We start from the raw sequence: 13,747 nt of genomic DNA on the forward strand, positions 1-13,747 counted from the left end.
GGCGAGGGGCGAGCACCTGAGGTATCTCCGAGCCCCCAGGGGACGGGCCATGAGGGGCGGGGGAAGAGCTGGACTTGAGGGGCAGAGCGGGGACGGTGCAAGACGGGACGGCCAAAACTGAGGAGAAAGTTGAGGGCAGGCTGCGGGGGAGCGGCGCGTGAGGCGGGACGGGGCGGGCGGGAAGCGCTGGGCCACCCACCCGCCGCCGAGTGCGCAGGCCCTGCGCGCATGCCCGCAACTTATTTCGCGCGGTCGGGGCGCCGCATTTCGCGCGGCGCCGAGCGGGGAACGGGCGGGGCGGCGGCAGCGGCGGCAGCCACGTGACCGGCGCGGCGCGGGGCCGGGCGGCCGCTGGGGGCCAGCAGCGCCATCCGCCCCGCGCCGGCGGGGCTGGGCTGGGCCGGGCCGGGCGGCGGTGCCGGTGCCGGTGCGGTGCCCTCCGGCGGTGCCGGTGCCCTCCGGCGGTGCCCCCTGCGCCCCCCCGCCAGGCCGGGGGCACCGGCCGGCTGCCGCCTCCTCCTCCCCCGCCGTGAGGGGGAGAGAGGGGCGAGGGCGGCAGCCGCGGGAGCGGAAAGCACGCACCGGTGCCGTCCCCGCTGGAGCGTATCCGAGCCTCGGCACCACCTCTTTTTTTTTTTTTTTTTATGATTCTTATTGTCGTGGTGGTGGGATTTGGGGGGGGGGGGGCAGCCTCCTCTGGGCTCGGATCTATTGTCACCACCACCAGCACCCCCCTCCTCGCCACAATTAATCCGATGAATTTGCCATGATTGATCCGTATTAATAGCTGGGGTGGGTGGGCGTGTTTTGGGGCTCTTTTTTTTTTCTTTTTCTCCCTTCCCTTTTTTTCTTCTTTTTTTTTTTTTTCTTTTATTGTTTGGTTTTGTTTTTGGAGGGGCCGGGCTGGGATCCGATCTCCACTCCAGAGTCCACCCCTGGTCGGTGCCTGAGAAAATTGCATCTGGATGCATCGTTATTATTATTATTGTGTTTGATCCAGGGAGATAAAGGAGGAGGGGGAGAGGAGTGCGTGTTCGTGGGGAGGGGAAGGCTGCACCCTTCCCTGCACACACACACACGCAGAGAGAAAGAGAGCTCCATACATCTATATATACATATATTTTTTTTCCTCCTGGAACTTCTTTCAGTTGGGGAGGAAAGGAAGAAAGAAAATAAATTTTGTGCAAGGAAATACTCTCAGCTCCCTCCTTCCAGCGGGTCTCTCTCCTTCTTTCTTTATTTCCCCCCTTCTTTTCTGCCTTTTTTTTTTTTTCCTCTCTTTCGGAGATCCTCGCCCTCCCAGCCCCTTGATCAAAGCATTCCGCTATTCTGATTTATTGCCTGCTTGGTGAGGCTTTTTTTTTTTTCCTCCCCCCTTTCTCTCTCTCTCGCCTTTCTTTTTTTTTTTTTTTTTTTTTTTTTTACAAAGGCGACCTGAGATCAGCCATTACTTTCCTTGGCTCGCTTATAGGAATCTCTTACATTTGGTGCTTGCTGCTGGTGGTGGTGGAACCGCACTCGGATTCTTTCATCCCCCCCCACCCCCTCGCCGTCCTCTCCTCCCTCCCTTTCTCCTTCCCTCTCTCCCTCCCTCCCTCCCCCGTTATTCCGCCGGGGGAGCCGGATTTGTGGCTGCGGTGGGGCGGGGGGGGACGAGAGCGAGAGCCGGCGAGAGACATGGATGGCCCGGCGCGATGCAACGGGCTTCGGAAGAAGCGGCGATCGCGGTCCCAGCGCGACCGGGAGCGGCGAGCCAAGGGCGGGCGGCGCGGCTCTGCCGCCGGCGGGGCCGCGGGCCCCGGGGCCGCCGCGGCGCTCTCCTCCTCGGGCTCGGAGAAGGAAGACAATGGGCCCCCGCCGCCGTCCCGGCCGCGGCCCCCCCGGAGGAAGCGGCGGGAGTCCTCCTCGGCCGAAGAGGACATTATCGACGGTTTCGCGATGTCCAGCTTCGTCACTTTCGAGGCGCTGGAGGTAGGAGCGGCGGCGCTTTGTGTGCGCCTCATTGTGTGGGGGCAGCGCCGGGGGGAGCCCCCCGCGACGCCGACCCGGACACCCCCTCCCCCCGCCGCCCCGAGCCCCCCCCACCCCCCCTCCCCAGGGCCGGGGGTGCCCGCCGGGTCGGTCCCGCCGCCCCTTCCCCGGGGTGCCCCGCTCCCCTCCCCGCTCCCTCCGTGCCGCCGACACCTGCAGCGCGGCGCGCCGCTCCCGGCGGGCGGCCGGGCGGGGGGCTCCGGCGCGGCGGCGGGGACCGGGGGCCGCCACCCCCCCCCCCCCGTACCCCCGTACCGGGGAGCTGTGCGCCCCCCCGCACCCCCCCCCCCCCGCACGGCTCCCGGCGCCGCTTCCCCTCCCCTCCGACGGATCAAACTTTTCTCGGGGCCGCCCACTCGTGTCCGTGGGCCGCGGAGGGGGGGGGGAGGTCTGTGGGGGTGGGTGTTTTTTCTCTCGGTCTCGCCGATCGCTGGTGGTGCTGCTGAGGGGTGGGGGGCGCCCGTCCTGCCCTGCCGCGGCCGTGCTCCCTGCTGGCCTGTCACGAGTGGGCCCCGCGGCCTCCCACTGCACGGGGGGCACTAGTCGCTCCCCCCCCCCCCCCCCACCTCAGATTGCTGAATGAAGGGGTGCGGGTAAGCCGAGGCTGGGTCGGGCGGAGGGAGGCGATGCCACCCGTGGGGGGCTTCCCAGGCATCGCCTCCCTCCGCCCGACCTATCCTCGGTCCCCCCTGTGTGCCCCCCACCCACCCACCCATGGCCGTGGAACCACTGTCAGCCCAGCCAGGGTCGTGGCGGCTGTGCAGGGAGAGCTCCAGCTCGTTTGTTTAAATGGCTTTGTTGTTTATAACTTCTGCTCCGGAGAAGTTTGCCGTGGAGAAAAGCAGATTTATTTGGGTTTACGTGCGCCGGAGTCACAACTGGAACGATTATGAACTGTCAAAATAAATGCAGAGATGAAGCTGATTGTTTAACAAAAAAAATCTGTGTAGCTCTTAAGATGTTTAAATATTTAGCCAGGAATACTTAATGGCATTTTTGGGGGTGGGGTGTTGGGTTTTGTTTCTTTCCTTTTTTTTTTTTTCTTTTTTTGATTTGGAGCCAAAATTCAGTTACACCTGTATCTGTCCAGACTGACGCCTCTGAGAGAACTTACACCGGTGTAACTGAGGGGAGGATTTGTTCACTCCAACGAACCTCCACATGGTTGGTGTTAGACGCGTGTAAACAAGAATGAACAAATGTTGAGGTAACAAGGCTGAAATTTCACCACTGTTTCTCACCTGGTGAGCCTGTGCAGGAGCGCCCTGCTCCAACCTGAGAGAGAAGGAGTGTGAATACGTGTTTGTCGGCGAGAGTGAGATTTGCAAGCTTATGTTTTTGGACAAAATTCTGTTCTTCCTCAAACAAAGCCCCAGTTTGTGTTGTTAGGGGTTTTATGGGAATATGGACTGGAGAATTTGGCTGTAGTCCTTTTTGGAGGGGAAGAGCGAGTTTTATGGTCAGAACTTAGTAGGGCGTTTTAGAAAATGCCTTTATTCTGTTTCACTTTTTATTTGTTTATTTTCCGCTTGAAATGAAAATAATTGCTGTGCTCTTTTCTCTTTGCGAAGCCAAGAATGGCTACTACTTGTATCCTGTCGTAATCCTATATCACTAAAAAAGGAGCGCAGAAACATTACCCAGTTCTGCCAGCTAATATCACATTCAGATAAAACAATAGCTTGTACACTGAGACTTGACATACTTTTAATGTTCGTGTGATAGGTGGCACGTTTTGACCTAACGATTTCATGCTGCGTCAAGAAATAATGTCACAAAATCATTGTTAGGTGCTTTTTCCAGCAGCTCGATATGTATGTTGAAAAAGTTGTTTCTGAGGATCAGAGAGAGATGAAGGTGCCTACGGTACGAGCCCAACGTGGCAGGAATTACTGTGCGCGTTGCGTGTAGCAGCCTGGAGTTTTTATTGCGATTTTAGTGCTGGTGGGGAGGTTGTGAGTGGCTGGGGGAGTGAGATCTCAGCACTGGTGAGATGTTCAGGTGTTGACGTGCTGGAGTTGAGACAAGAAGCCTTGGGTGCCATGGAGAGGTGTCCTGGTATTTATACATCTCATGCTTTGGGTCTGCCCCCGACTCCTTGGAGGCCATGGAGGTTTCTCCCCAGGTTGCAGAAGACTTTTGTGCCCAGCATGTGACAGGACTGTCCCAGCCCAGGCTTTGTGCTTGAACTTCAGCCTTTTCTCAGGCTTAGCACAGCTGAAAGTGCGCAGGGACAGAGGGCGTTTTGTCTGCTTGATGTGAAAAACCGTGAGGACCAAAGTGCAGAACATGTTCACCGCTGGAAGATGCAAACCCGCCGTCCAGGAGAGGGGAAGCACACAGGTGGTGGCTCGCATGGGAAGGGATAGCCACTGCAGAGGGACGAGGCTGAGCTCTCTGCTTATGAGGACGTCTTTGCAGCAGTAGGTGTGTGAGTCGGGTGGATGCAGGATGTTGTCCCAGGATCTTCTTACGAATGCTGTATATAAAACTGAACAGAGATTTCCATGTAGCTTCATTTTACCTGTCCTTTACTAAATGCTTTCTGTTGGGGTGACTGAAAAAGCCCACTCTGTGCAAAATACCTGTGTATTTTGTGTGAGGCTCGTAGTTGGCAAGGGGACAAGGGCGCTGCACAAGAAAAGTATGTATCCCATGGCCGCTGTAACTTCAGTAGGAGTCATCTGAGTATGTTATGGTTATGTTGATAAAAGTTCCCATCCCTTGAAGCAAAACCAGCTTTTTAACCAGCTCCCACTCCTGGAGCTGCTTTTCTGTCCGGGTCTCAGTAGCCTTCTCATGCTTCTCAAGTGTAAATTGTTTGGTGTAGAAATAGAGGCCATCTGCTTCTAGTTACCTGTCTCTGGGTTTACGGCAGCCCGTACCTTGATCTCTCTCATGTTTGCCTGGGGAATAGAGGGGAAGAGGGAGCTGAATGAAGACACTGGGTTCTTATTGTTGGTCCCCCCCACACACCCTTGGAGTGACAGCTGAACAAATCCAGTGTTACCGCAGGTGTGGCCGGGCTGATCCTTGCCTGGCTTCGCTAGACTCTGGTGTAGCGATGTTCTCTGTAGGCCCGTGTCCTACACTGGGGAGCATCCTGAACCTTTCCTTCAGAGACCTGCGCTTACTCTGTAGTTAAGCAGCTGAGATGTGATCCTGCAGTTTGATCTGGTTCACCAGGTCCTCCCCCGAGGAGCCGTGCTGGGGCTGACAGCAGCAAGCTCGGCACTTTACTCCGCAGCAGTTACTCACACATCCCTTCCCTTCCCTCCCAAAATCTTTCAGCCCACAAAAAGAGAAAGGCACAGCCACTCCATACCCATGTTAGTGTGATCGGTGTCTTGTCAAGCTGTCCGCTTTCCCCGGCTTGGTCTAGCCCGTGTTGCCCTGCTGGTGTGTTTGTTGCCAACAATAATAGCGTGAGGTTCTCCGAACTCAGGTGGGCATTTTAGACACCAGTTTGACAGGGAAAGGTCATTTTTCAAGATGTGATGAATCAGTCCTTTGGAGCGACTCTCTCCATGATGTGCTCTGGCAGTGGTGGCGAGGAGGTTTCTGCGGAGCTCTCTGGCACGGTGAGATTTCGCGAAGAGGTTTGTCTCCCTCCACCCCCTGGTGCGTAGGACTCTGGGCAGAGCGATGTGACATGGCTGTTGACATGCTGTGGTGAAGATGGCTTACTGTGATGAGAAGTGAAATCTGACCTGAATGTTAAGATAGCTTAAAGACTGGGAAGGACTTTGTGTTTCCTGAGTCAGCTCTGACCATCCCTATGGAGTAAGCAGTTGGTTTCAGGTTGTCTGAACACTGAGTAAGGTAATGAGGTTTTTCTGCGGATGTTTGTTTAGCTTCAGCTCAAGCAGTTCATCTGACAAGCCTGAAATGGGACACAGATATTTATGAAGCACAAATAGAAGTGGTGTGGGGCAGGAAGGGGGGGGACTTGCATTTAAATGGGGATTCTTGTTTCATAAAACTGGCACAATTTCTCGCCGTGCGTTTGCTGAGCTAATTTCTGTTCAGCACGCAGGCACTAGTCTGTTTTGAGACCATGCTAAATTATCGTCAGGTAAAGCCCAATATAATTAATTACAAATGAGAAATGCTGACAAATATTTGTCAAGGAGCTGTTTAATGAGCTTCAAATTGTGTGTCAGATGATTCCATCCACCTAGTGTAAATAATTTTTAAGCAATTGTTCCACCGAGTTTGTGTGATTTAGGCAGATGTTAGCTACGGCAGTTCCACATATTGGACAGATAAAATTAAGACTAGATGGACTAAAGCTTAACAGCTGATGTGGGCTCTAAAATAGAGGTGCTACTGGTACACAAGCAAAAGGTGGAAGTAACAGGAAGGTTTTGGAGATAGCATGGTCTCAGTTGTGCGTCTGTGGGCGCTGACAGTGTAGCTCTGGTGTGCATCTGAATGCAGGAATTTGCTTTAATAACTGTTTGTGATACCCATTGCTAGGCATGGCGCGTTGAAAATAGGAGCAGCTTGGCTGTGTGACAGCAGAAGAGTTGAGCTGGACACCAGAATGACTGCCTTGTGATGTGGTTTTCCTCCCCAAGTCATTCTCTTCTCACCAGCCTTTTAGCTGGCCTGATTAGCCTGTTTACTTAAATTCTCTGAGATTTCAAGCAAGTTTGTTCTGCCTTGTCTCTATCCTTTCATATATCAAAAGGAATTTGATCTTCATGCCTTACTGCTGCGGCATCATAACATCAGGTGTTTGTTCAGTGCTGTCAGCAAATCTTGGTAGCCCTTTTTGTGTTTATTGACTGCTTAGATGCTTAGGTGTTTGTCCTAGGCTCTGTTTGCACATGCAAGTCTGCAGATTTAGACCAGCAGAGAAAAGAAGGGAGTAACTAAATGAAGATATCTGCGGATGGTCAGTGGCATTAGGTTTTGTGTGACACTGGGATATCATACAAAGAGATGCGCTTGTGATTCTCACTGTATATTTAGAAGAAACAGTAAATTGACCTGAGATCAAATTTCGAGATAACCTTGGCAGAGGAACTGAATCTCTTGATGAAAACCTCAGGGACCGGAATGGAGGAAAACCAGCAACCCCAACTGAGAGCAGGACTGAGAACAGCAGGATGCATGTTCCACTAACGGAACCTCTTGAGTAATTTTTGAAACCTATGTTGCTATGATTAGCGCACCTGAATACTTTTTAAATACTTTAAAATTACTTTTTAAAGCCTGATACTTTTCTGGGAGGTTGAATATCCCCAACTCCCACTGACTGCTTGTAGCTGATGAAGAGCTGAAACTGTCCCTTTGGGCAGATAATGACCGAGACTTGTGGCTGTTGCATAAATATCCTGTTAATCTCCTGAAGGTAACAGTGTAACGAAGGTGGGGATTTCTGCAATTCCCATAGGTGGTAGTAGAAGGCACAACGGCCTTGAGTTGAAGAAGGAGGAGTTTAAACTATAAGGACAAGTTCTTTAGGTAAATGTGATTCAAGTGGTCTCTACTGGCTCCGCTCTTTAAGATTAACATTAATGGGAATTATGCCACATATCAATAGGACAAAAGACACCCTTATCCTTTTTTATCTTGGCATCTTTTTCTTTTTTTTTTTCCTGCTATTTGGGTGAGAAAGTAAGCCCTTTCTCATTAAATATCTGAGGCCTCTGCTGGGATGAGGGAGTGTAAAGAAACAGATTTATAAAATAAGGGTAAAGGATCAGGAACTTGGAAGGAAAATGATCACTAGGGAAAGGAAAAAAAAAACAGCAGAAAGACATCAAGGGGCTGAGTAATTGAAAGATTGAGTTACAACACTGAGATCAATAGAGAAATATCAGGGACTGGATGGGAACACTGAGAACTAAGAGGGGGATGTTGTTACCGAAAGTGGAAGTTTCAGGTAAGATCCATTGCTGTGTATGTAAATGCTCCTTGGTGACCGCCCTGCCGACGGTACCGGCGGGGAATACTCAACAAAATTTGTCCCCACTTAAAAAGTTGTTAAACCCGGTAACTCTTCAGCTGGGCGACAGGCAGCATGATTGTTCACTCGATGAGGTGGCCCCCTGTTTCCCCCCCATCTCCGCTATGATTTTTTTTTTTTTAAAGGACCGTTTCCATCAGTTTGACTGGAAGACCCTACCATATTACACCGGGGGTCTGACCTGCAGCCTTGTAATTATCTGCAGCTAAATTAGAAGTTTAATCTTTGTTCTGAGCAACAATAAGTTGAGTCAGATAGGTTTTAAAAATAGCCCAAGCTCAAGTTTAGTGAAGTCTCAAATGCAATTAATAAAAGGGTAATGGAGTTAGGAAGTTGCGGGCTGAAATGTGGAAATGTTTAACTCTCAGTTTTCCTTTACTTCAACTGCAGTGCTTTGCTGAGGCAACGTCGCCTTGGTTCTGCGAGGGGAAATTGCTTCCAACGTTTCTCTGTGTTCTTGCACATCAACCTTATGATTTATCAGTTCAGTATCTGTGTTCTCGTTGGGGTTTGGCTCGGTGTGTGCCACAAATTACCAGCTGTATGCATTTTTGTATAGTCAGTTTTCTTGTCATTTTGACTCAATGCCAAGCTATGGTGAAGACCACTTCAGAACATCATAGTCCTCTAAACTCCTTTGTTGTAAAATGGATATGAAAATCCACTCTGTCAGTAACGAGAAATGGCTAATGCAGGTAGGGATTTGTTTTGCTGTAACAGCAGAACGTGCAGTGGCAATTTGTCAGATCCCCAGCTCAGCTCTGCTTTACTGTTTGCCTTTAAATAGCGTGTTACCTTAATATCTCGAGATTTTTCTCCTTGTTTCTTGGCAATACTACTGCTGGAGTTCACACAGTCATGTGGTGGAGAGAGAAGGTTTTAACCAAAAGCGTAAATCTTTAGTCTGGTAAATATTATAGGAAGGAGGTTTGGTTCTGTCCTCCTCCCGGCAGCAGTGGTGGAATAAGTCAGCGAAAGTAGTGGATTATGCCTTGGCACCGCACATATTTTTCTGTTTGTGAGTTTTTGCCTATCAGGTTTAATCTGATCACGTTGCATGTGATCAGATTATCTGTGTGGATTTACTTGGTATTCAGTGTCCACCTTGGGCCTACTGGTTTTAAAATCTGAGACAAAGACACAGAAGATGTGTAAAGCTGTATCGATATCTGATGTGCCCAAGTTCTGGCTGTCTGAACGTTAGCTTGTATAATGCTGGCTGATGCACATATTGCTGCTATGATTAATATCCCAATTCCGAATGGGGATAGTAACTCCACAGCCACTCAGGAGATCAGTTTGGTCCAGACGTGGTCCAATGGTTTGGTCCAGAAATGGTCACCCTTTAATCTGTCTCACATATGTTTGCCAGCTTCCCAAAGTGGAAGTTGTTTCTCCTCTAGAATCAGTTCTTCTATAAATTGCTTCGCTTCATACTTTTATTTGGTACCAAAGGGGACTTACTGGTTTGGGAACAAAACCACTGCCAACCTTTCTTCCCTATCCACAAGCCCGGGCTTGTCCTGTCTTGACTGAGCTCATGAAAACCAGGAAACACCTTCAGCCTTGGAGACGTGTCCTGTGCTGAGCGAAACCACCTGGGGCAGGTCTGTGGATGCTCAGGATGACACCTCAGTCAGAGAGGTAGATAAAGGCAGACACCAGGAGGTTCTAGGTTAGATTAACTTCTAGATGGCTGACGTTCTGGAGAGGAACTCCTTGTGTTGCAGGGTAATTGTAGGAGTTGTATCAGACTTCTAAAACATGTTTTACACTCCCATGCAATCAAATGGCGGTCAGATCCAGAACCAAATTAATGGAAGTTTGTGAGAAGCCTTGCTCCGTAATCGGCTGTCTGTGAGAGGGACAATTTTTTAGAGGAGAGTATGTAACGGTGACGATATCTGGGCAGATACTCCCTTTCCTGGAATCTGCAAGCCACTGTCACCTTTTTCCCCTACATGCGGGTACAAGTTATCATGTCGCAGGTGACGCAGCCTCAGGGCCTGGGGTGGCCCGGCTTGCAGGTTGCTCTGGAGCGTCCTACAGTGCTCTCGTACAGCAAAGGCATTCTCTTATTTTATTTTTTTTTTTGCCAGTGTAGTGGAACCAATGGGACAGAGCTGCTTGCCACTGACTGCTCCCGTACCACACGCAGGTGGCTCTCAGGCATCGGGGAGCGGTGCCCCCGGGCGTGAAACGTGTGTGGTGTAACTCCTCCCTCCTGGCAAGGTTCGACAGCCCATGTTTTGCTCATTGCACACCATTTCCTTTTGCTGAGACTTAGGTGAGTTACAAACATGGTGATAATTGCTCAAGGCATTGATTTTTATTTATTTTTGCTCTGGAAGTCTTATTGACCTGAGACCTTTCAGCCTGAGAATCTGCTTCAGTTTTTTTTCGAGATCTCTCCTTACAGGGACGGTGGGAATGGAGGAGAGGTGGCCAGAGGACCTGGCTCGTTGCTGTAAACTGGGGATGTCCAGCTGGGTGGCTGTAGGCTCTGTTGTTCACCTGGCTCCTGACCACTTTTGTCACCTTCATCTTGGCTTCTGCGCGTCCAGGTGCTTGGTACCGTGTGTCTCTGGAGGGTGCCATGAGTGTGTCCTTCAGGGGTCTCCAGAAACGGGCATCTGGTTCCCAGCTTCCAGAAGGCTCAGGGGAAGGAGCTGGGAGGTGCCGCTGTTGCAAGAGCTGGGTGACACATGCTCTCCAGCTTGCTCCAGAGCTGGCCAGATGTGTTGAACGGCCGGGCGTGATGTGACCCCCATTGGTGTGGGCACCGACGGAGGGCTGAGGCAGTGAAAGTAGTTTTGACCTCCGAGGAGTCTGTGTGGTAAGAAGGCAAGCGAAGAAGGGCTGCTGTTGGGGATGATTTATGTTGTAATTCTGTTAGTGTTGTGGGTTTTAATGCACGTCAAGGACACTTTGACCTTTGAATAGAATCTTTTGGTGTGAGGTTGTGCCTTTTCTGCTCTCTTCTCTTCCCTTAAAGAAAATTCAAAATAAATACCAAAAATCAAAACCGTCTGTTTTGAGGGGACCAAATTGCCTCTCTTCATTTTATGTGATTTGGATATTACTGAACGATTAAAAGTCCCAGTAATTTTTACTGGCTAGCTATTGTGCTTGTAGGCAGTGACTCTTCTAGCATTAGTCATTTTAACTATGGAAAAACATAATAAAAATGCAATTAATGTGGCTCAACAGCTGAGTCTGCTGGACTTTTTTTAAAAAAAGAAAAAAGTAAATTTTAATGAGTTCTGGGATCAGAAAGATACATCTGGTGGATGGATTTGCCAAGTTTTCAACCTCAGAATGTGTGTTGAAAAACCCAGTGAATTATGTAGCTACAAAAGTGGATCTTTGCATGTTTATAAGACCTCAGTGCAATCTCCTTATATTTGCCTAATGACAAACAGACATTCTCACAGAGGCGCAGCCCAGAAGGACACACATGTGCTGAAATGGCTCTGTAAGCTGATAGTATTTGTATCAGAACGCTGCTACTAGTGAAGGAATTTTAGAGGATCCATTAAATATGGGGGGGGGGGGGGGGAATATTGGTATTGGATGAAAGAAAAAGAGAAGGAAGGGAAAGGGGAGGAGGGAGAGAGAGGAGAGGGAGCACTGAAACTTTCAATGTACATGATGTGTGGGCTAAGATATTGTCTCTACTGCTGAACCAGAAAATTTATAACAACTGTTTGTCATGTGTATGTATTTATAGCCATTCACATAATGAAGAAGTTTCATGAGGTTGTAATAACATATCAAGATGGATGTAATTAAAACAGAAGCAAATTGACACCTCTAGATTAAAGGCAAACTCTAAACTAATACACCTGTACGCTGTCACTTCTGTATTAGTTGTCTGGGGCAGTCTGCCAGATATGCAAATCAAAAGGCATTGGCAAATTTCCTTGGATGTGTGGTTATGAAAAACACCAACTATTTAATCGTTTACCTAGCCCTGTTCAGGTTTGTGGCAACAGTAGAATTTATTAATTTGGTGTCACTGGTGATGGGGATGGGCTAAATGGTACAGAGGGGTGGGGACAGGAGCAAGAAGAAATACAGAGCAGGTGGCTGCCAGCGAATAGTATTCTTTATAGTGGGACCCTTCCCTTAGATAAGAAGTGTCACCTGGACTGTTTCGGGTCTGTCCTAACTCTTGAAACTCTAGAGGACTAAAGAGTCCTTGACATTGACTTTCTGTAGCATTTGACCTTGGTTAAATGCTTTTGAAAACTGCACTGTGACGACAGATTTTGGTTGTGTCACGCTGCAGGTGAGTGGGGTTGCCAGTAAGGAAACTCCTCCTAACATTTATACATTTCAGGTAGAGTGGCACAATTCAAATCTGATTGTAAATCATTTCCCAGTCTGTGAAATGGCTATAAAGTATCCTAGCAATTTTATGTAATAGTATTTTTCAACTTGTTTCAATTTGCAGAAGCCTAAAATTTTTCCAGTGGAGTTGTGGATACAGGTATAGCGAATTGAAGCCTGCAGTCAATAGGTTGACTCTCTGAATTAACACTCTTGGGGTTCTTAGAAATAGTCTGCAAACTACTGGTATAAAATAGGCTATTGGTATGGAGCAGGAAGGGAATTATTTTTCTGGTTGGTTCCAGGCCTGTGAATGGAAGTACCAGCCTTGCTTTTGAGCGCCTTGCACCCCAGATAACCTGCGTTCCTTTAGAAGCCCTGGGGATGGAAACAGGTCCTCACGTGGCTTGTGCATAACCCAGGTGATCAGGGTTTTCTGTTAAACAGCTGGTGCCGACACCTCCGGCCCCTCCACCCCGAGTATGAAAAAAATCTTACCTTTTGTGGATTTGGTGGCTTCCTCTGGAAGTGGTTGTCTTGGAGAGACCCGCATCCCTCTGCTGCTTCCAGCAACCTCCTCAGATGGTTCCAGATGCTTGGGTTAGTAACGTTGATTTATAAGATATGGCTGCAGCTCTAGAGAGCTCGATGAAGCCCAAAATTCTTAAGTTCAGCTTTGAGTTCAGGCTTGAAGTTCCTTGCCCCAGCTGGGGACGCAGCAGAAGGAAATGCGGCCATCTGCCTTGCATGGTGTTGGAGTCACGAGCGCGCTCCTGCCTGCGGGTGCCGAGCCGCGGGCTGGAGCTCTGCAGAGAGGTGGCTGCAAAACACACCTATTTTCAGGGAGCTTTCTGCATAAAAGCTCCAGTGGGCCTGCTTTGTTATACTTTTTCTGAATTAAAAAGACTCCTTTTTTAATACATCTGGACGTTAAGGATCAATCATACGAGGTACATGGCTTCAAAGTGATTTCAAATGGTAGGATTTTTGTCTTCAATACTTCAACAACTTTTCTTCCACCTTTAATCTTTCATGAGCAGAAGCTTCAAAAGATAATTAGTAAAACATGCTTTTATCTGCATTTATCTCAAAACATGATTAATTTTTTAACTGCAATTACAGCAAATCATTTCAAGATTCCTCTATATATTAATGAGTAAAGGATTTTTTTGGAGGGAGAGTGAGCCTAAATATGGCTATATTGGCTGAGTTGAAAGGTACATTTATGAGTGTGCTCTTTGTTTTCATTGCTAGGGATTGAATTTCCGGTTCCAGGAAGTAATATTTCACATGGATTAAAGTCTTTGAAATGCTCTTGCCCGGCTTCACTGGATCATTTCGAGGAGCTGACAATGACAAGAACTGGATCGTGCTCTTTGCTAGACCTGGCTACTGAATACCCGGGTA

At 49.1% G+C, this 13,747-nt stretch overlaps 1 protein-coding gene across 5 annotated transcripts in view; it reads left to right on the forward strand.

The window, feature by feature from the left end:
* Positions 1 to 1,446: 1,446 nt before the first annotated feature.
* AUTS2 (activator of transcription and developmental regulator AUTS2) overlaps positions 1,447 to 13,747 on the forward strand; it is a 792,628-nt gene continuing 780,327 nt past the window's right edge. For 3 of the 5 annotated variants that reach the window (XM_064468140.1, XM_064468138.1, XM_064468139.1), the window contains exon 1: positions 1,448 to 1,971. In XM_064468140.1, coding sequence (XP_064324210.1) covers positions 1,678 to 1,971 — 294 coding nt within the window. In that variant the 5' untranslated portion in view covers positions 1,448 to 1,677. Of the gene's footprint in view, positions 1,972 to 13,747 lie in introns of all 5 variants that reach the window. The other 2 variants (XM_064468137.1, XM_064468136.1) reach the window with 1 other exon arrangement.

This window comes from Phalacrocorax carbo, chromosome 17, assembly GCF_963921805.1.
Source record: "Phalacrocorax carbo chromosome 17, bPhaCar2.1, whole genome shotgun sequence".
Lineage (NCBI taxonomy): Eukaryota > Metazoa > Chordata > Aves > Suliformes > Phalacrocoracidae > Phalacrocorax > Phalacrocorax carbo.